Here is a 23,933-nt window from a genome sequence, read left to right on the forward strand (position 1 = left end):
CAAAAACGAAAGAAAAATTGTAAGAATAATGTTTTAAATTTAAACATTTTTAATTTTTAATAAGTTTAAATACATGATCCTTATAAATCAAATTAAAGCAAAAAATTAAGTCACCTTGAAAATATTCTCTCCCCTCCCCCCTTCTCCACACAGGCAAAAAATAATTTTGTGGCAACTTCAGTACTCGTGATTTAACATAAACTTAATATGCTAAGTAAAAAAAAAAAAAAAAAAAAAAAACTATTCTATTATTTTTTTTATTCATCACAATATATTTTGAGAGTCATTTAGTTGAGAAAAAAGGAATGCCAATAAAGAAATAATACATAGGATTATGGATAATAGAAATGATACACAATATCTATATCTTACAGATAGATGCAATAATAATCTTTAAACAATCATAAAATGCATATGTGTAAAAAAAATATCTCTGTATGCACAAAGTGTCTAACATGCAACACAAAATTTATCAAGTAACAGGGGGAGATATGGGATTCATACAAATTCCTTTGAAATTTGTTTTTAACAAAACATTTTGCAATTATTAGCATAATTCAAAATTTTTTGTTGTAGCAGTTCAGATTCATGGCTCAAATCCAGGAAAACTGTTCAGATATCATACAATATCAACCTGTTTCTGATCTATATTTCTTACACTAAAGAGTTTTAAATATAAGATGAATTTGGTTTTAAAACATTTTTAAATTGGGAGGCAAAATTAAAAATTAAAACATAATATTATCATTTGTTTTTTCAAAAAACAATTTGTATGAATGCTGATTAGTATACATTCTCATTCTTTTAAGAACAAAAAAAAAAACCTATAAAAATGCTGTCATATTGTCTGAACACCTACTTTTTAAAGGAACAACATCATATACTGGTGGTGGAGGAACAAGTTTATGGATCCAACCTCTTGATACTACATTAGATAGAAAAAAAAAATGTTTTAGTTTACTAATAATTTTAAAGAATACATGGATAAATAATATCTATGGAATATTTAAGTTATTGAGAAATATTAACTTTCATTTTTTATCAATTACAAACACATTCAGAAGATCTAAGATTTTATATTTCAAAAATATAATGAGCTTGATAAAACTTGGTAATAATATTGGTAAAAGCTTTCAATTTTACCAAAATTATTATAGTCTGTGTACTTTCTGTAGACGGTTCAAGGTCACATTTTCTACCTTGATATTGGTTGTCTGGTACAAATAACACAGTAGAAAATGTGACCTTGAACCACCTACAGAAAGTACACAGACTATAGGGAAGTTAGCAGTTAAAAATAGTTGAAAAACTAGCTTATATATTCTGTGCAATATAAAAGTCACTGCATTTTTTTAAAACTATGTTCAAATTATGAATTTCTTTTACATTCTACTCTTGATACATGACCAATGATCATAAAACTTTAGAATAACATATACTTAATATATCTTTACTAACAATGAAGGAGAATGTGTGCGTCTATGTTGGCTCTCTACAGACCAGACTGTTTGACCCAGAGCTACCAAATTTAGGGCAAATATACATTGTAGGGTGAGAATGTACCTATCTATATCATTATTTTTTTTTGAAATTATTGTTAGAATTTCAATTAATTACAAATTAAATGATATTTTGGGTTTTTCTATGATAACTTCCAAATATTGTTAGAAAAAATAATTTTTTACACTGTTTCAATTTTTTATTATATTAATTAAATTTCCATTTCTCCTAGCTTCATCTTGACAATTTTTTTAAATAAAATATTTTTTGCACAATTTTCTACTAAACATTTCATTATTCCAATGAAACTGAAATTTTTAATTTTATATATATTTTTTATGAAATAACTGATTGAAAGATCTTTCATTACTGAATACTGAGGAAGGACGATTCTGTTTATCTGGCCAGTTAGCATGAGGAATAAAAAGTGAAGTTAAATGTCACAGAAGGCAACATGTAATTAGAAGACAGATGATTCAGAGTTACATTTTTAATCAGATGCCACCAGATATATTCAAGTGTTCTAAAACTCTTGTACAGATATTTATCAATTCAAATAGAAGTTTCAAACAAGTTTTCTGATATATGAAAACGATTAATATGAAAATGCAATCTAAAAAGAAATTTTTAATGAAAACCTGCAATTAAAAGTGTGTTTATTCAAAGAAAATTATAAAATGTAATTTAGGATAACACAATGCCATCATTCATAAAATTTAATAAAATAAAATTAATTAAATATAAAAAGAATTAAAAACTATACAATGCTAAAGGGCACCATACACAAAGAAAAACCATAAAGGTTTATTTCTAATTTTAAGATCAAAGAATTGTAAAAAAATTTAACATTCATTCTTACTGAAAATTAAAAGTAATTATTTAGCAATGATTCCAACATTGAAGATATTTCCTTTATTTATTTGGAATTATAATGGTAAATATACTTTAGTAATTATCACTATTTTAAAAATAAAATAGTCTCCAACAGAAAACAGGTAAACCTTAAAAATAAAATAAATTAAAATGAATATAATGTTGACCTTACCACAACATACTCTCACTTCATATGAGTTACAACAACACCTATTTGTTACTGTGTTGTTACAAACATGTCTTTGATCACTTTCCTGACATATAAAACCATTTGAAACATCACAGATAACAACTTGTTCAACCGCAGTAACATCTATTTTATCAGTGTAAGTCCGGCATTGAATATCTGTCAATGCCGGACTGCATTGAGGAGACCTTCTTAAAATTTCATCAGTTGTTATAGAAACAGAACATTCGAATTCAATATATATCTAGGGGCCAAAGACTTCATAAACTATATTTGAATACATACAATTTTATTTTATGCAAATTTTAAAAGAACATTATTTTAATAAAATTTATTTAATATAAAAATTAAAACATTCCAAATATTTCATTTTACAAATAAACATGCACTTATGTTTTATTGACTTAAAACATTAAATGAAGCATTTTTTTTAAAAAATCAAGTACAACACATATCTAATTTAAATAAATAATATAAGAATACAAAGCAAAATTTTAAAAGTTTTCAGTTTTTATTTCAGCTTCAAAATTAGAATCTCATCTGTTTTAATCTTACTCTGACTGCACTGATTTTAACTTCTTTTAAATAATTCAGCAAGTAAATAAAGAAAAACCCGAGTCTGATTCTAACCACTTTGGTTAAAATATTATGCATATTACTTTGAAACTGCTTTGCATTCATGCTGAGTTTTATTTCATTACATAATTTTAAATTTAAACCCACTGAAGAATTGGTGTTTTGGAATAGATTTACAAAGAGCAGCATGGTTAACAGATTTGATCACATTTGATTATTTTCAATTAAAATTATTTGATCAGATTAAATAAAATTTAGAAATAATTTTTTTATGTACAAATATAGAATAGCATCTGTATTTTCATAAATCCACATAAAATGAAAAAAAAGGGGGGGGGGCGAGGATAAAAATATGTAATTTTTCACAACATCAATACTATCCAAAATAAATATGTGGTCCTTTTATTGAGTAAGTTTGTATTGGTGTTTTTGAGGACAACAAAACCACCGTACTCGGCAAAATTAGGCACACATTTGAAGAATAGTCATATGATTTTTCCACCTTCCTGTGTTCTATGAGCAAACTTTATCAAAAGAACAGAAATGTTTCTATTTGATCAACTATAAAGAACTCCTGTAAATAAATTTCTGTTTATACTTAAAGTCTGCTATATCCACAAATCCATCCAAATCAGAACAGTACAATAAAATCAATTTTCTTCAAACATCTCAGAAAATAATTATTATAATAAATATTAGTTTTCAGGGAGACATATTTGATAAAAAATGATGCTGGTATAGGATGAAAAAATTTAACTGAATATACAGCAGACAACAATATGTATTTTTATGCTATAATACCGAAAGCAACATTTTTCCTATGGCGATTCCTTTTGAAGGAAATGCTAATTCACAATTAAAGAAAGTTTTCATAATCAACTATACTAACTGTTTGAGCTTTTAAATTGCTATTTACAATTATGAATACCATATTTTCAGCATTATGGAAACTCCTGAAGTTTCATGCAAGTAGAAATCCAAAATCCAAGTTGGCTTACATTTCTATTAAGATTATCTATCATCATTAAATATCATTATAAAATTCTGAGTTATTACAATATTAAATAGTCTTATAGAAATACATTACAATACAAATAGGTTAAATGTAGTAAGAGGAAATAGAATAATTCGATAAATTATATTAACTGATAAAATATAAAACTTGCTGTACAGAATAAATTTCATTTACAAATTATTCATTAATCTTTTGTGTATTGTATACAAATACACTTCTGTAATTTTAATATTAAATAAAAATACTGATTATTTGCAATATAAAGCACTACTTATACACTTTTGAAGCCATAAAGAACTACTGTTTTCCTAATAAAAATGAAATTGTGACTATATAATCTTTTCAGGCTTTTCTATTTCAGCATTTTTTTTTCTGGCACAACAATATTCTAGATCATGTTTAGTTTTGTGAGATTCATGGACAAGTAAAGCTACTACTAATAAAGAAATATCTTCTGACTACTTTTATATATATATTTAAGATAGAAAGAAAGAACAAAATGCTGTGTATAAAGCAGTCCAGTATTGAATACGTTTGAAAGACATGAATGCAGTATTTAAAGTTTTTCAAATATAAAGTTCATAGGCTTGCTTCCTGAATACAAACTGAAATTAAAATGAAGTTTATTAGAGAAATATTAAGATTTATTTATATTTTCCATTTGAATATCTCAAAATTTCAAAGGGATATCTTTTAAAATTATAAATTTTAGCAAACAATTTCCTTTCAAATAAATCTTTATTTAAAATAAGTTATTAGTTATCGTAAAAAATGTAAACTGCTTTCTTTACCATCATTATATAATTTTAATAATACAGAATAATATAATTCAAATACAGAACACATAATTTGTAATATGGGATAAAATGGCATCGATTACCTGGAGCATGTACATGAACTTGAGTAGGAGGTGGGTGAAATTCGTGTACAAATGACTTAACTAAAAAGAAAAAATGTGAAAATATATAAGCAGATAGAAGCTATATCATATTAATATAAATTTAAAATCTAACAACAGAATATTAAACATTGTCTCATTAGCACAAGCAACTCTTGTTAAGCTACTAGATAATAATAAACTCTGCAATAATATACTCAACAAAAAAGAATATTTTGTATTATATCTAGGCAATAAGTTCTTTTTATCAATGCTTCCCAAAATGTAACTACTAAAATTCTAAAACTTTCACTGAATAAATATAATTTTCAATATCGATTAGTCCGAAAATATAAAAGTTGGCCATGCATCTTAAACCTCTTTTTATAATTTGACATTTCTTGAAGATTTTTACTTCTCTGAACAAAATATTTTAATAATGGTTCATGAAATAGAATAATCTAAAGCATTTAATCTAAAAATTTATTTTTTTTACTACTCCTCGTTGATTTTAAAATAGTTCAAAGACATTAATAAAAAGTTTTAATATTTCAAATTCCTACAAATTAACTTACTTAAAAGTTTTAATATTATGATGGCTTTTGCTATATTGGCAAATTAAAATATAAAATTCTTGAAATTTGAAATCAAATTAACATCCCAGTAGTTAAAAAAAAATCAACTAGATATACCTACTTATTATAAAAGCTTATAATTTTTCTAGATTTTTATTCCAGAAAATATAACCTCTATCATTATACAGAATAGAAAAGATATTTTACAAATAAAATTTCTTTATATGCTTATATAATCAAATAAAACTAAAAAACTGACATGAAAATTATTTTCAGCATGAAAAACATTTCTATTAAATATGTTAAAATTAATTTTGAATTCACTATCAAATAACTTTTGGTCTTATAAAAGAAATCATGCTACTATTAGAAGAAAGTGAATATGTAAGGAAGTTTGATATCACACTGGAAATAGTCGCTTCAGATCAGTTTTGAGAAAATTAAAGATCATGTTAAAGTATGTCAACTATTTATTCATATATAGGTACATTTGTCATAATATTCTAAAATAAATTAACTTCATATTCGAACTACAATAACACATTTGATAAACATTTTGTTTGTACTTAACATAAAGATAGAGAGAGATATAAAAAATTATATGCTGAAAAAACATCACAGTTTTTACCTTGCGGTTGCTTAACACAAAGTTTTGCAGTTGTTGGCATCTTGAAATCTACATGCACATGAACTGAGAAGTAAAAATAACGAAGATTAATAAGAATTTGTCAATTTTTTTAAAAACAATAATTAGTTCAATTATGAAATAGTTTACAAAAACTGGACAATTTTTTTTTTACAATTGTACTCAATTAGCAGTAATATTAACAATTACAAGATAAAAGTAATAGGGTAAATGTACAAGATGAGTTTAGCACAAAATCATGTTACAGTTTTACTTTTTTCATAACAGTTTTTAGTTAGTTCAGATAATTCTCCTATACAATTTTGATTAAAAAATTAAGGTTTTTCATATTAAAAACAGTTGACTGCATAGGAAACAATCCTAAAGTTTACACTTTGTTTATAATACAGATCAGTGTTGCAAGTTTAAGTGACTTCACATGATAAAGATTTATTCTGGTTTTTAATAATTTTATCATACAATGTAACCTTGCTTAAAGAGCATAATTCTCTCTGAATATTACTTGTAATATGAAACACTCATCAAACGAAACATTTCCCCCCCCTTATGTATCCATGCATAAAAAATAAAAAAAAATCCACACGAATTTATAATAATGTAATTTATTATTTATAATGCTTAATTTTTTTATACAAAAAAAAAAAAAAAAAAAAAAAAACATTATTCAAAGAGATTGTCTATTTGCATTTGGCTTCAAAATTTGGCGAAAATGAGATGTGGCATTATTGTTAACTAAAGTTGTGATGCACATAACTACTATCTTATCAGTGATGCTTTTCAACATATGAAACAATAATTTCCCATGCATCCCCTTTATTCCATTGGAATGTTGTTGCCCTATTGAGTCTATTGTTTCTTCCTTTTCTGACCAAATCTTCTTCGCGGTGCTTTGATATGACACAGATTGCAATCAACAATCTCATGCAGTCAAAACTTTTTCCATATATGTGTTTTTTTTTTAAAGAACAGACTGATACAAATTAATCCTACATATAATCTCACAGTAGCTCTTTGCCACTCTTTATGTGAAACATCAATAACTAACTAATCACTTTTTAACATTTTGTTTTGTGTGTTATGTGAGATGGTCTTTAAGCGATGTTTGATAGTAATTATTTGGGAATAGTGTACATTTCCCTTTTTACAATAATTATAAGAAAATAGATTAAAGAAAATTCTTCATAAAATTTGATTCCCCTTTATATCTAGTTCTGTTACATACCAGTAGGCTTGTAATAAGAAATTGTCGTATGTGGAAGAGGAATCCATTCTATTATTATATTTCCTGAAAAGAAAGATATGAAGACTGTAGTATTGCTTGGTTTAAAATTTTACTAACATTATAAATTGTTAATAAAAATTTAATGAAACTTACGGGTGAGTTCAGGAATAAACCAACGTTGTGTTGTAGCTATTTTGATATCAGTAAAATTTTGCACTAAAAGAACAAAAATTGATATTATAAATAGAGTTTATCCTATCTGCTAACATTATATATGAAAGAAATTGCTACAAAAACACATGACAAAAATCAGTTATGCATTTAAAAATCATTTTCTGACATTAAATAACTATAAACATCCCCAAACATCTATTAATATAGCTTAAAAAATACATTGTTACATACCTACAATAGGTATTTTAATATAACGAATCTTCGTTGGTGCAAAATGTTTTCTAATAAAAAGATCTGAAATGGAATAAATATACTATAAATTTTTGCAACTTTTGAATCAAATAAAAAATTATTAATATAGATAAATCAATTTATAAATAATTAAGGTGAAATATGATTCAACTGAGAAATGAAAGACTAATTTAAAGATGCACTAGCAACTTAAATTATGTTTGTCCCTAAAACAACATGTTATTAATAAAATTAATATACAAAATTGAAGACATCTTTATTTGTTTATTATGCATGCACGTTTTTCAAATTTGACACAAAAATTTCAACAAAATGTTACTATAATTATCTTATAGTTATCAATTACTCATATCTAAATCTTCTATAAGATATTTTAATTTGTTAAAATTCATAGTTTAAGAGTTTCTTAATGCATACAATTCATGAAAATGAAATTTGTAACTAATCAGGTTTAATTGCATTATTATGGTTATTACACTTATTCATATCGTATTTTATTTTTAAGTAAAAACTATAAATGTATTTTCAATGGATATTAAATTTACATTTTTTTTATTTATGCAAATTATATGTTTGAATGTAATGACTAGCCTTTTGCTTGGAAATAAAACTTGTAAATATAAATATTACAATTAATAGTTCAATTGTTAATAAAGTTTTTATTATGTGCATTTAATTTAGAATAGCAAAACCTATTTCGACAAATTCATAAAACAGAAATTTATTTCATCAAATAACTCTAACATATAACCAAAATTATTTGTAAGTTCTTGAATGTTCATAGAAAATAAGCATAATGGCTCAGGTAATGGCAGGGAGAGGGAAGGGCACTAGGAAAGAGTAATTCTCTCTAATGAAAATTTATAATATATAATAAATTCAACAAACAATAGATGAAATAAATTTCAATTAATGTAATCAAATAACACAATAACATGCTTTGATAATACAAAGGCAGAACATAAAAGAAATACTTTTCCACGGAAATATGAAATCAACCCATAGCAGTAAAAAGAGTAAATTTTTCTGTATATCTATTGTAATATTTACAAACTTTTTTCTTTTCTTTCAAGAAATATTATTATATTTTAAAAATCTCCAAAGTACACTAAATAAATGTAAATAGCATTCCACAGATTAAGTCAAGACCATTCAAAACATTAATTTAAGTAATCCATTATTCAGCATTTCTTTTGTTTATCATCTAATATATTCCATTTAATTTCCCTACATCTGTATTTAAAATAATTGAATCATAGGAACTATTAATTTTCTTTCACAGATTTTTTTTTAAAAAAATATGTCATCATAAAAAAATGGAACAAAAAATTCCAAAATATTATCAAGAGATATCTGTCAATATGAATGGATAACTGATAAATAAACTTTTTGTTGTTTATTATGAGGTATTTAAAAGATATTACACATAATAAAAAAATTTAAATTCTCTGATAATCTTACTCACCATGTTGAGTGTAGCCCCACACTTGCGTAGGAATATTAGGATGCACATGATAAAGTACTTGCTCTAGAGAAAATATGTATATATCACTAAATACTCATAAAACAATAATTATTCATAAAGTAGAAAATTAACAAGAATGCTTCAAAAGGAAAAATATTCTGACATATGAAACAATTATTATTATCTTCTCTCAAGCTATCTATGTCTACTAAAAAAAATTTAAATAAATGAGCATATGACTGTAGGGTAACATATTAACTGACCAAAAACACATTCATAAGATTTCAGATTTTAAAAGCAAAGAAATAATGAGGTTTTACAAATAAAATTCCAGTGCTTTATATTGCAAATAATTTGATTTTATCAATATTTTTATTTAATATTAAAATTACAGAAGTGCATTTATCTTGACTTCATTAAGTTTTTTTTTTCAAATATTCTTGATCAGTTTAAAAAAATAAAATCTTTAATATTCTACTGATACAGATAGATTAATTCATTACTCATAAAATTAACAAATACCAAAATTAAATACTATGTAGAAATGTTTTTAAAAGGACATTTATGGAATTAACCAAATTGATGGTTTTAAAACTTTTCAAAATATTATGCAAGCTGAAAATTTGATTTTAAAATGTTTATTGAAATGCATTTTTTCAAAATACCTATTCTAATTTCCTTTATATTTTGCTAAAATAATAAAATTTGAAAGTGAAAAATATGCAACTTCTTATCAAATATGAGTGAGCTAAAGTTTCCATATTTTTTCTGTTTTTTTTTTTTTTAATAAGTGTCTAACAATTTTAAAGTAAATGGTCTCAAGAAGAAATTTTTGCATAGAAGTATATATTCAATCAGTAATCGAAAATTAATGAGAAACAAATGCTATATAAATAATAATAATAAAAAAAATGAAAAATTCTAAAAGGAGAAAAATGGAAATTTGCAACAGAATGTTTAAAAATATATATATTTAATATGTGTTACAAACCAAATTTACCAACGAAAAAAAAAAAAAAAAAAAGGAAGAATACTGTATAGTTTTTAGTAATTACTTGTCAGAGGAACATATATATCTTGTACAGTTGTTGGCGTCCATCGGAACCATCGTATTCTAGCTGTGCAATACAAAATTCACATTATATTACATTTGGGGAAAAAATTACAAATTACATTTGGGTAAATGAATATTTACAAAACATAACTACAGTTACAAATTTTAATTAATACAGCATTTGTATGGAACATATACTTAAAATAAAACAATACATCTTTTCATCCTAAATAAAAACAAAAGCTATTCTTTAACATTAATATACATTTCACCATTTTTACACTTTTCAGAGGAATCAGAAAAAAAATGTATACAGATTAATTATATTTAATAAGAAAGGAGAAATAAAAAAATGCTGAAAAAATTACAAAGACATCAAAGATAAATGTAAACATGGTATAATATTGCAACAACTTATTGTTTTTAATGCCATACAGACACAAATTAAAATTGCGTGCATGCTTGCATGAATTAAGAGTAGAATTTATGCAGATATATATAATAGATCAGAAAGCATAAGAGTTTAGTATATTTAATTATTCAAAATAACTTTATATTATATATATATATATTAAGCTTTTATATATACATTTAACTTTTTATATTATATATTCAGTGGCGTTTTTGACAACTCGGGATCACAGGCACTATATTATTCCGAGCCCCCCTTTTAGATAAATTATATGATGATTACAAAGTAACGTGAACTAAACTTATTTTCGCTTTTAAATTCATCTTTATGCTTCTTTTGTTTATTTGATATATATCAAATTAATAAAGTTGCTATCGTTTATTTTAATTTTTTATTCTATTTTTTTTTATAATATAAAATGATAGCGATTTATTTCTCTTTACGTATTTTCAAAATGGGATGGGCATTACAGTATCCAAGCATTCAAATTTTGAAACTAAAAAATTATTCTTGACAAATACATCATTTTAATTTTTATTTATTTAAGTTTTAAAAAAGACAATTTATTCAATTAAAAAAATGGTTTGAGTTTATAAATCCCAATTTTTTCATGAAATATAACATATGAAATATTCATATTTATAATAAATTTATATTTTATTATAAACCGAAAATTGTTGAGGAAAAATATCCCCATTTATATTCCTTTCGAGCAAGAATAAAACTGCCAACGTTCTTTGTCCCATTGACTATTTTTTATTCAACTGCATATTTGTATGTAAATTTTGTAGTGAAAAGCATATTAAAATAATTAAATGAATATTATTATCTTACATTAATTAATTAATGTAAGATAATTATATTCTAATAATATAAGATATTATTTTAGTAATAATATTCTAATAATATAAGAATTAATATAAGATTAATTCAGATAATAATATTCTATAAGAGACTAAATTTAAAATTAAGTCATTAAATTTATTAGTATTAAAATGATAATCTAAAATTATTTAATGGTATAAATTATTGATTTAAAAATTGTTCACTTTAAACTTTTTCAATAAGAATTTTTAAGGAAAAAAATACTGGAATAAATCGAAAAAACTAGATTTTTATTTTCAAAAGATTCCAAAACTTTTTAACACCATTTAAACATTCTTTAATTATACGACTGGATATTTTTGGAATTAAAAACAATGCTATATGATAGAATTATAAAAAAAATAATAATTTATATTTGTATTTATAATTATATTATGTACAATCTCATGTTGTAACTTTTCTTAATTTGTTTTATATATATTCGGTAAAACTATCTTGGAAATCAATTTTTTTCATATAGATGTTCATTGACCATAATAACCAGACAGCTGAGGCGTTTATGACAATCTATAACAGTTTTTCAGCAGCTTTAGTTTTCATGAACTTGCTTTTCTGGCCATCAAAAAGTTTACAGAATTTTCAAGGCAACCATTACATTCGGAAAAGTTGATTGCACTATATATCAGTTCATAAGAATTCTTTGCAGGGATTCTTTCTTTCTTATTTTTTTTCTCTCACTTATTTCAAGAAGCTGTGACATGAATTTAAAATGTACTATTTCATTACCAAATTCAGATTCGATATTCTATGAGCAAAGTTCTTTAAACTTTTGAGTAGCTTCCTTACTTTCGATTTTGGAAAATTAACTAAATATTCGAATATTGAATAAACTTTGCTATAAATTTCAAAACGCTACGAAATTTCCTGTGCACAGCATATCTAGAACTTAGTTTTTCTTTTCGTCTAAATACAACATCTTTCGTATTACCATCTTCGGATTTTTTTTTTTTTCATTTGTCTTCATCTTATAATTATCAAGCATTTCTAATAATATAAATACACCAGTCCAAATTTTGCCAATTTCAATTACATCACGAATTCTCCCATCAGGAATAGAAAAGAAATCCTTTCTTTACTTGCATTAAGAAAACTTTTAAAGACTGATAAAAATTAAATCATGAAACAAATTAAAAAAAAAAACCTGCCCATTTTTATATAGATTATGATTGCAACAATATAAAAAGTTCTACAGCTATCAATTCAAAAGGATTAAAAATAAAATAGAACATTTGAAACTGATTATCCTAATAGTTATATTTGCATTTGTTTGCCACCAGATTTTAAAAGATCCCAGAAGTTGGCTTCTTCAAAAATTCTTTAAAAAGAAAATCTCGTGAGAATAAAATGTTTTAATGGAAATATAGACGATAAGAAACAAAAATACACATATATCTCTACAAAACAACGTCATCCTATCAGCCAAAGGTCAAGGATGAGTTCACTGTCACCCTTTTGTCGATGCAGGGAATGGCATTGACATATCTTGTAAAAGGGGGCTATTTTTTTACTTATGCTAGCTGAGAATTGTTGACTTGTGAGTCAGTTAGCCAATGGGAAAAAAAAAAAAAAAAAAAAAAAAAAAAAAAATGGATCTCAAGGATTTGCAAATAAATTTCAAATAAATAAATTATGAGTAATGTTCTGTAATTTGGCAGAAAGTTCATTTTAATAGCAATTAAAATACAGGGGAAAACAAATATTGTAATATTAAAGTCTAATTGCTGTTTAATATATTAAAGACAGAGATAGTATGTAATTTTACTTACGAGCTTTTGTATATCTGTAAATTCTTGTCCGTGGTATAAAGATATCTACGAAAACTAAAGCTAAAAAAAAAGCTTTATGATTATTTTTTCACTTTTAAATATTATACATAGTCATTAAAATATTCATAAAATACTATATAACTATAATCACAAATAATTTCAAATCTATGAAATAAATGACTAACTCTGCAACATAACACATCAGAATTTCCTAGAAATTGTTTCAAGTGCTTAACTCAAAATCATATTTATATTTATCTGAATTTTTCCTTAAATATTTCTAAGATTTTAAATTTCCCATAACACCTCAAAAATCACCTTATGCTTACTTTAAAAGTTTAAATTTGATTTAAATAATTGACTGCTTGGAGGTCCAATTAAATTATTTACACAAAATGTCAACTACAATAAAAAAATTTATTAGAACGAAAGGATTATAAAAAAGGAATCCAGATGTACTGAATTATCAACAGGGAATTAATAAAATGTAAATTTTTTATTATAGGATTTAAAAAATAAATACACTTTTGAAATTAGCCAACACAATTAAAACATATATGGAAATCTGTTGTTTGTTGTTATTTCTTACGGCACTTGCCATGGACAAGCCCGCTGTTACGAAGACAGCGATTTAAGCCGGTGGGGGAGCGTCTCTTGTATTTATAGTAGCGCTAACTAGGGCCAAGAGTACGACTTTGCTACTCACGCATCACTCATTCGCTTGCACAACCCCTTTTTATAGGAGGGCACATTCTCACGTCTCACAGATAGAACAACGGAAAAACAACCATGCCCAAACCGGGACTCGAACCCAGGACGCAGAGTTCACGTTGATGACACGCTACCCCCTATGCCAGGACGCCGGATATGGAAATCTAAATCTCTTAAATACAGATACAACTCATAAAATATTCAATGAATTCTAATTGATGATTGTTACAATAAATGCAACTGAACTCAATTTAAAAGTCGTAAAACTGTTTTAAATAAATATGTGCATAATTTTTAATATATTATAATTAAATTTTTAATAATTATTAAATAATAATTACTAATTTTGAACTATAGCTGTCTCCTGCTGAATAATATTATATATGTTAACTTTTTCTTATTTTTAACCTTTTTCTTATTCTTAAGTCTCTCAGGGCGGATTTGGGACAACTTCACAGCTTGCCGGGAAAAAATATGTCCTATTAAGACATTTGGGCTTAGTTACCAGCTGGAATAAATCAGTAAAACTGACAGATATTCTATATAAAGAAAAATGAACATTATACAGCAACAGAAACACCACTAGATTTGCTTTTCTTTTTAATAATATCCAAATTATAATTTAGAAAATCTTATTTGCACAATCGGAACTTAATTTTATTAGAAACAGTTGTAGGCGCTTTTCAGTAAACTATTATTTGAAAACTTTATTCAATCAATAATATTTGTTGATTTTCTCTTGTATATAAAGTGATCTCATGTAAATAAATCACGATTTCTTAGAGATAAAAAATAAAAGAATCAGCTAATTACACCTTCTTAGCACAATTTAAAAGTGCAAAGAAATTACCTTTTTACAAAGCATGATTAAAATGATAAATTAAAAATATCAGCACGAACTATTAAGACTTGATAATTTAATGCATGTAACAAAATGAAATATGAGTCATCACTCCTTTTTTCATTATACCATATGGATTCTGAATTCAAACTAGCATGAGAGATCTTCTTGAAACTTTCTTATTTACTCACTGATAAATACACTTGTGTAATTATGAACCACATGCCACAAGCAAACAATACTTATGGAAGAGCCTAACAGCACACAAATAACAGTGAACGAAGTTATTTCACAAGTACTAGAATATCAAATGTATATATGGTTTTTTTTTAAACAACTGAAAGCAAAATTTGACACAGAATTACAATTCAATTCGTCATACCAAATTTCATGTATTTAAGTTTTGCATTTACATGCTTGTGAAATTTGACAGATTTGGTTTCAAATGTTATAGGTTTACATAGATGTTAAATTTATGTACCAAATTTTATCCATGCAGTTCTCTTCACTTTGCAATATTGCAATTCATTACTTTCTCCTATATGTAGTGTAGAGAAAGTATAAAGTAATAATAAAAAAATAAAAAAAAAAAAGTCGAACTCGAGATTTTGACAATTCTCCGAGTTTTAGACTTCCCTGAGTTCGAAAAAAACATTTTTGGAAAATGCCCACCCGTTTGTGACAACGATAATTCAAAACGCTTTGAGCCAGACCGAGGAGATTTCATATACAGTCTTTATAGCATATTTGCAGATTTCTGTCAGATCATCCCCTGTAAAATCTTAACAGAGGATGTCCGCCTGTCCTAATATAAGTTAACGCGATAGCTAAAAAATGAAGAGATAAAATTCGGTACACAGATTTGACATCTATAGTCTAGACACCTGTCTAACAAAGGGTTGACTGTCTGTCGGTCTGTATGTTCAGAAATATGTAAACGCGATCATTCAGAAACATAATGACTTAAATATATCAAATTTGATATGGGATTTTGCGATTAAGAGTGCAGTTTTGTTTCAAGTTTTCGTATCAATCGGTCGAGAAAAAGGTATCTAAAACACACATTCTATTTTTGGATACTATTAACGCATGTCAGGGATTCATCTCCAAATGACTCGCCAAAGACGATACGACAGATTCAGTAAAAATGCTAAAAACATGACAAAAGTTCATTTTTCGTAACTCTTGCACTCCAAAGTCACGTAAGACATTCTCTGAGCTTCTAAAAGTCAAGTGATATGCACATCGAACGCAATACAAAGGACTGCATAATAAAAAAAGCCATAGTAAAAAAACCATAATAAAGAGAATAAGTTTTCATTTCTTTCTAAATGAAAGTTCAAGAGTTTTCTCAATATTTTTTACAAAGACAAAGGAAGATATTGAATTGTTTCAATTATAATACACAATTCATTTAAAATACAGTTTTTGAATATATTTTTGCTTTTTTTCTGGATTTTTAATTATTGTTAAAATATATTCTTTCAAATGGTTATAAATATTCCTGAATGTCAATGAACTTTTTTTATTTAAATAATATTATATTTCCCCTCTAAATATTAGTAAGACTTGAGAATCTCTTTCATTATTTCGATTTCATTCATTTATTTCATTTCATAAACATAGAAATTTAACTCTCTTAATACTTTAATTTTTGATTATCCTCAATGAAATAGATCGAATGATTATTAAAAATTTTTTTAAGAAAATGAATGTTTCCTCGAGTAAATGATATCATTGAATATTCAAACTTCTTCTAAAATTTTCTTATTAAGACTAGTGAAAATTTAAAGTAACATTAAAGAACTAGCACTAAATAACTATAAAACATGAAGAGAAAAGAAACACAATAAAAGAAAAAAATTTGGTGGTGAGCCTATTTTATTTTGAGGGTCGAGGATGAAATAAGATTTAAATAAAATGCTATTGAATGCGCCTATTGATAAGAGTCCAAAATGACATTTCTTCAGTCGACGATGTTTTTGATTTAATATGTTTGATCCTACGGTAGCAGGCCAGCGATCTCAGTCTTCGGCAGAGTCTGTCCAAAGTCCGATGCATTTCATTCACCACAGAAAAGCATAAAGTCACTAGTTGGGTAACCGCGTGCGGTCATAAAGTCAAGTCCGAGAAAAAGGAAGTCCACCATCAGGAACAATAAGCGCAAATATTTGCACAGCAATAAAAAAGTCCGCAGTGTGAATATAAATATATACAAATGACAAAAAATATATACAAAACAACTATATACAATATGTACAAATCGAAAGTCCATGACTGGATTTCTTTTGGCTTTTGAGGTACTGTTGCTCCCTTTTTCCATCAGCAATCTTGAAAGGTTAAGTACAAAAAGTTGTTTTGAAATAGCAAGAGATTTGTTATGATGATTGAGAGCTGTTGATTGTTCGTAACTTCAGAAAGTTCGATGATATTCTCTTGTTGTATTTAGTAAAGGTTGAAGGATATCTTTTGTCTTTGGATGGATAGAGTTCTTGAAACGGAGAACAAATATATTTCTATGATTGCTATTGTAGATAGTATGCTGAAGTCCTTTTAGCTGCATTTAATGGTTGAAAAAAGCTTGGTGCTTCAGAATCCACTCGGCACAGATGGAAAATTCATCTTGTTCAACAGATTCAAGATGTGCCAGAGGGTCATCAAAAGTCATAAACTCATAAAAGGGGTTGGTGAATGGGTTTATGTTGTATTTAGTGGCAATAGATTCTGGTTGATAAAGAGTTGCAGCTTCGTCTATGTTGGAATAGCAATCAAATGTTTCCTCGTTAGGTTGCAGGATAGCTTCGTCAATAGATGTCGAAGTATCCATTTTGGCATTTACTGGCTCGGGATCCATTTGGCAACCTGTGTGTCGCTTGTTTAATTCATTCATCAGAAAATTTTTTAACATAAGAATAAACGGAACAAAGTAAACGCAAGAAATCCAGTCATTCATTAAAAAAACTCGATAATAAATCCACATGAATGTGCCCACAGAAGCGTATTCTAGCACACCCATTTCTAAATACGAGGAAATGTTATTCTCCAATAAAAAATACGTTCTCAAAAGAGCTCAAAATAAAACTCAACACTTCGAGCCGTTTCAAGCATAAAAATGACCCATTTAACAAAGATACTGCTTAAAAGACTCTCATTGTTTAAAATGACATTGTTTCTGTACAGTTAAGTAAACACTGTGATATTATTTTTACTGTTAAACAATACTTGAAAATAAAGCGAAATATGCTATTTTAAGTACTAAAGTAACTTTTATTGTTGTAGAATAAAGCATTTGGTTATTGTTAAAAAGGGAAATTTAAAGGATAGATAAGCGGCCTTTTAGTTCATCTTGAGGTTTAGATTTATTTAGTAAAAATGTGACATATTGCAAGCTATTTTATGATTTAGAACTGGAATTAGGGAGGGGGGCGAGTCTAAAGCAAATTCTATAAAATTTCATTGGTATTTGTTAGCATTGGATGTTTTTGGATATAACATTAGGAACTCAATTATATTCTCTCATGTAAAAGAGCGACGTTTTTTAAGCATTATAATCATGTTTATGCTTTGAATGTTCGATAACCCCATTACGTAGGGAAAAAAATCTAAATGAGAGTCAACATTATAACTGAAAAATGAGAAGTTTGTTTTCCTCTTCACTATGGTATATATTTCTTCTTTTGAATCACTCAAAATGGTAAATCACGGAATGAGCATCCCTGCTTTCTATACAGAATTGACATGTTAGTCTCCATTGAAAATATCTCAAAACAAATAACAAGTGGGAGCCTTCACCCCGAAACTGTCTCGTACACTCTCATGTGCATTATTGACTGCACACAACAGGCGGACAATAATTACGGAAGAATCCATTGGAAAGCGTTCTTGGGCAATGGGTCGCTATCATAATATTAATACACATGTACTAGAAAATCGAATGTTTCTTTTGAATGCTTTCATTTCAATCAAAATGGGACAAAAAATGACACATCGATCGTGCCAAAATGAAAATTTGGATTGACGTGTATACACGTCGATCGTACTTAAATGGTTAATAACGGATTTAAACATCAAAAACTATACAATTCGATGCAGAAAAACAGACACGTCCTTTTGTACAAAGCGAATTGACTCTAACTAGTTTCTGAGGCTAAGCTTTTCGTCGGAAAATAAAGTCTAACTTCCAAAATGTGGCCTTCGAAACGCTAACATGGCAACCCTGGTCCTTGTCGAAATGTGGTTCGGGGATTGTTATCATAGTGTTGAATGACGATTTAGTACGTACTTACTAAAAGACGAGCTGTCATAAAATAGGCTTTCTTATGGCTGGTGGTGAGGAAAATCTAGCTTTCATCTGGAATATCCCATGGTCCTCCGAGAGAAATATGGGAGTGAGTGGAACGCAGTCGCGTGCCTTAGCACCCCCCCCCCCCCTTGCAAATCAGAAACTTGATTTTTCGGGTCAAAAATCAAGTTTCTGATTTGCAATGATTCGGGTCAAATCATTTTTAGAAGCAAGCGCACATGCGGTTGAAGTTGATTTTGAATCTTGATTGAGAGCCAGAAGAGTTTTAACCCGTCGTTTTGACCTGCTAGATTTGATTTTCGCGTTTGTTGATATGGTAACGATGGCATCGGAATCCAGATTTTGCTGATCATTGTTTTGCAAAACGTTTGCATAACTGTTTGTGAAAGGTATATATATTGCTGAAATTAGACGTGATAGTAATCTAAACAATAAGATCAGTATGTTTCTGGTGTGCGAAAAATATCTGTCGTCAATGTTTGTGGGAATTTATTTTTGCATGTCTGATTTCAACAATCTTATATGTATTTTATTTAAGAGTGGAATTTGTCTACACTTCAGTTAAGTTTATTCACTTTAATAAAAAAATTAAATTTTTGCAATCATCTATATATATGTGTATGCAAAAACGAATGTTTAGTTGTATGCTCTTTTATAAAAATCTATCACTTTTATAAAAGGTTCATGGGTCTTCTCATTTGGCACAACTTCTCTTCAAAATGAGTAAAAGAATACTGTTCACTTTACGAAGTCAAAAAATCAATTAAAATATTACTTAAAAGGTAAACACATTTTTGATATTTTGCAATTATACTTTTTTAAATATTATTTCACAAAAGTTATTTTTACACTTTCTTAAAACTTTTTTTAAAAAATGTCTTTTTAATGATAAGTTTCATTTCCAAACATCATTAGGGTGAAATCTGAACACTTTTCATCGGCCTGTGAAATTGTTCAATCACGTATTCTTACCAGTGTTAAAAGTAAAATTAAAAAATGCTTTTTTCTGTATATTAAATCCGCTACCGGCGTCCTAGCATTTAGATAACGCGTCTTTTCCGTGATCTGGGCGTTCCGGGTTCGAGTCCCGGTTCGGGCATGGTTGTTCTTCTTCTGTGCTCTATTTGTGAGGTGTGTGAATGTGCCCCCCCCCGTAAAAAAGGGTTGCAAAAGCGAATGTGAAGCATGAAGTAGCTAAGTCGTACACTTGGCTCTAGTTGGCGCTACTGAAACAAGAGACGCTCACTCGGCTTAAATCGCTGACAGATAACTGTCAGGGGGCTTGTAAAGTGCCATAAGTCACAACAACAACAAATCCGAAAAAAAGGCTTATTTATTTTTTAATTTAAAAACTGTTTAGTTTGAACCCATAGTAATTTGCAATAGACTGTTTCTATTAAATTCGTACTTTTCTCTCCTGTCGAACAACAATGTGGAAATTTAAAAGAAAGAATTCTCTTTTGAATTTAACAGAGAAAAGGCAACATTCCTGGCATAACAACAACACATCTACACTACTATTATAAATGTGAAAGTTTAGATGGATGTTTGTTAGTCAATCACACCAGAACGGTTGAACGGAATTGGATGAAATTTAGCAGAGAGATAGATTATAGTCTGGAATAGGGCATAGGCTATTATTTGTTCCGGCTAATTGAGTGTTTAATTTTTTATTAATTAAAAACTAACTTTCCCGCCAAAAGTCTTCATTTCCCCGCCGCCAACTGAGTAGGACTTCAGTTGTTTTTCTTTTCCACGCTAAAGAGGATAGGCTTAATATGCTTTCGATCGATTATTTCAAATGATTCTGTTCATTTTCTTAGTGTTTGATGCATTTAAAATTAAAAATTGTTAATGAATCGATCTTTCGGATTCATTCTAAAGCACTTTTAAATTAAAATAAAAGATAATAAAGGAAATAAAAAATTTCTAATCTGCATTGTGTAACCCTAACTGGTGTAGAAAATTCACGCATTTGTGTTGCGCCAACTGGCGCTGAAAATTCACGCATGCGCAGTGTTTTCTGATTGTTGACAACTATATTTTGATTTTAATTAGAAGTTTAAAAATTATGTGAATTATTCTGTTGTAGCTATCTCAAACTCGATTGATAAATAAAAAAGACTTGACTTGATTTTAAAGAAACATGGACTTGATTTTCTATTTTGTTTTAATATATACTTTTAATAAATTTATTTATAGCTTTAAGTACATCGTTTTTTTAGGTTAGTTTTAATTAAATTTGTTATTATTTAATACTTTTACGAAATGACCAGAAAACGCAAATCTAATCTTTCGAAGAGAAGTAATAAAGCTCGCGCTACGAAAGTGGCTAGAAGACCTGTTTGCAATTTTAGTGAGCACTTGCGGACTGTCAAACCCCCTCCAGCTGTAGGATACATACAAGGACGCTTTATAAGAAGATATCGTGCATAGGCTGGAGGGCACTCACAATGACCTAATCATTAACGGAACTTTGATATTGATTGAGGACAAAATGATTTCCAAATCTGGAAAATGTCTAGCTGATTTCGGCCTACCCACACCGCAACGAAAGGGGAAATTATCAAGCGAAGTTGTGAAGGAGCTAAACTACGACACCGCAGTCTTAGAAGTGCAGTTTAATGAAATGACACTATGATTACTTCCCAAGTAGCGTCAAGTCTACGAATCGATTCTGCATCGAGTAAATAGTGGAGAGGAGGGATTATTCTTTCTTGACGCACCAGGGGGTAAGGGTAAGACGTTTGTGCTGAATCTCCTGCTAGCCCAACTCCGCAAGGACCGCAATATAGCTCTGGCTGTAGCTTCCTCGGGCATTGCTGCTACTTTGCTTAATAGTGGCAGCACTGCACAGTCCGTTTTCAAACTGCCGCTTAATCTTGCAAACGAAGATACCACAACATGCAACATCACCATAAACTGCGGCCGGGGAGTTCTTTTGCATTAGTGCATGTTAATAGTATGGGATGAGTGCACAATGTCACACAAGAATGCACTAGAGGCATTAAACACAACCTGCAGGACACCCGCGGCAACCAGGCGGTGATGGGCGACGTTGTCGTTTTGCGCACAGATGATTTTAGACAGACACTGCCAATTATTGAGAGGGCCACACAGGCCGCCGGATCAAATAAGCGCAATTTCTCAAGGCGCTCTTCTGTGGTCTAGGACTGAAAAGCTCCATCTTATGTACAATTTGCAAGTCCTACTGTACAATGACCATGAATGATGTGTCTTTGCAAATAAGATTCTGCAAATTGGAGAGGGTCGTCTAGAAATGGACGCAGATGGAATAATTCTATTTTCAGAAGAATTTTTCCTATCCAGAGGCTACAGAAGATGAACTTATTATGCAAATTTTTCCCAGTTTGGAGATTAATATAAATAAAGAAGAGTGTTTGTGTGAGAGGGCATTTCTGTCGCTAAGGAACGATTGAGTCAATAAAACAAACAAAACAAATTTAGACATGATCGTCGGAAATTCAAAACTATACACATCCATAGACACTGTGATGGCTACTGCCTATCGAGGAAATTTATTTATTCACAAAAATATTTTCCTTTTAAAATTTCCCTGCATCTAAAATGTTCTTATACAATGCACTTTTTAGGTATAAATGTAACAAAATTCGCTTTTTAAAAAAAGCATATCGATGTACCACAACCGGCTATAATTTTTTTTTATTGTCTATGTATCGCAAATAACAAATTAAGTAATCTGAGTTCTTTAAATATTACAGAATAAATCAGAGGAGGTGGCTTCCCTGAAATTTTTGGGCATACTCCTCAACAAAGGTATCCTCCTCCAACTACTGCATAAGATTATGAACTCTGGCAATGACCATGAATGCTTTGCATTTCACTGGCGAACAATGATAACAAAATCCGAGATCATTAGCATGAATCTTGCATCTTTACTGAATTCATTGTGCATATATGCATTTTGGACGACCTTTTCCCCGGTCGAGTGAAACCAAAATGTGACATATAACTGCAGTTGTAGTCACAAGATTGCACACCGAATTTCATTGATTTAAGTCATTGTGTTTATGTGTTATTACATTCACACGTGTGCGAAAATACAGATGAACAGACGGTCAGTCTTCCCTTGATTCAAAATTCATCAAGAATCTTACATCTCAGGTGCTAAACTTGTGCACCAAATTTTAACTACAAGCTTTTTCCGTTTTATATTATGAAGCTCATTTGTACTCAAACAGCTGCCCTTCCTCCTAATGGAGTTTGTTCAAATTTGATAACAATCTACGAATTTGGTCTAAAATCCATGTATTAAATTTCATCAGTCTAGCTCAAAGCTTTCTTGAGTTATCATATTCACAGACAGAAATACAAAATGTCAAAAATATGTTTTTTGAACTCGGATACATTTGAAACTTGGAAATTTGTCAAAATCACGAGTTCGAACTTTTAGACGATCATTACAGTTTATTTTTTTTATTTTACATATACGAGAAAGTAACAAGAAAAAAATTATTTTTCTATGTTTTTTATTGAAGTTGTATGCTATATAATTCATCTTTAACCATGGAGAAGAAACTGCAAATTCTTTCCTGCACTATTTTTATTAAAATTATT

At 28.2% G+C, this 23,933-nt stretch overlaps 1 protein-coding gene across 1 annotated transcript in view; it reads right to left on the bottom strand.

Moving 5' to 3' along the window:
* The window catches only part of LOC129975502 (uncharacterized), a 122,713-nt gene that overhangs the window by 60,578 nt on the left and 38,202 nt on the right, over positions 1–23,933 (bottom strand). The window contains exons 29-37 of the mRNA XM_056088564.1: positions 13,480–13,539; positions 10,418–10,480; positions 9,363–9,425; positions 7,877–7,939; positions 7,625–7,687; positions 7,472–7,534; positions 6,232–6,294; positions 5,032–5,091; positions 860–925 (exon numbers count right to left, since the gene is read on the bottom strand). Of these exons, the coding sequence (XP_055944539.1) occupies positions 860–925; positions 5,032–5,091; positions 6,232–6,294; positions 7,472–7,534; positions 7,625–7,687; positions 7,877–7,939; positions 9,363–9,425; positions 10,418–10,480; positions 13,480–13,539 (564 nt within the window). The remainder of the gene's footprint in view (positions 1–859; positions 926–5,031; positions 5,092–6,231; positions 6,295–7,471; positions 7,535–7,624; positions 7,688–7,876; positions 7,940–9,362; positions 9,426–10,417; positions 10,481–13,479; positions 13,540–23,933) is intronic.

This window comes from Argiope bruennichi, chromosome 7 (assembly GCF_947563725.1).
Source record: "Argiope bruennichi chromosome 7, qqArgBrue1.1, whole genome shotgun sequence".
NCBI classification, from domain to species: Eukaryota; Metazoa; Arthropoda; class Arachnida; order Araneae; family Araneidae; genus Argiope; species Argiope bruennichi.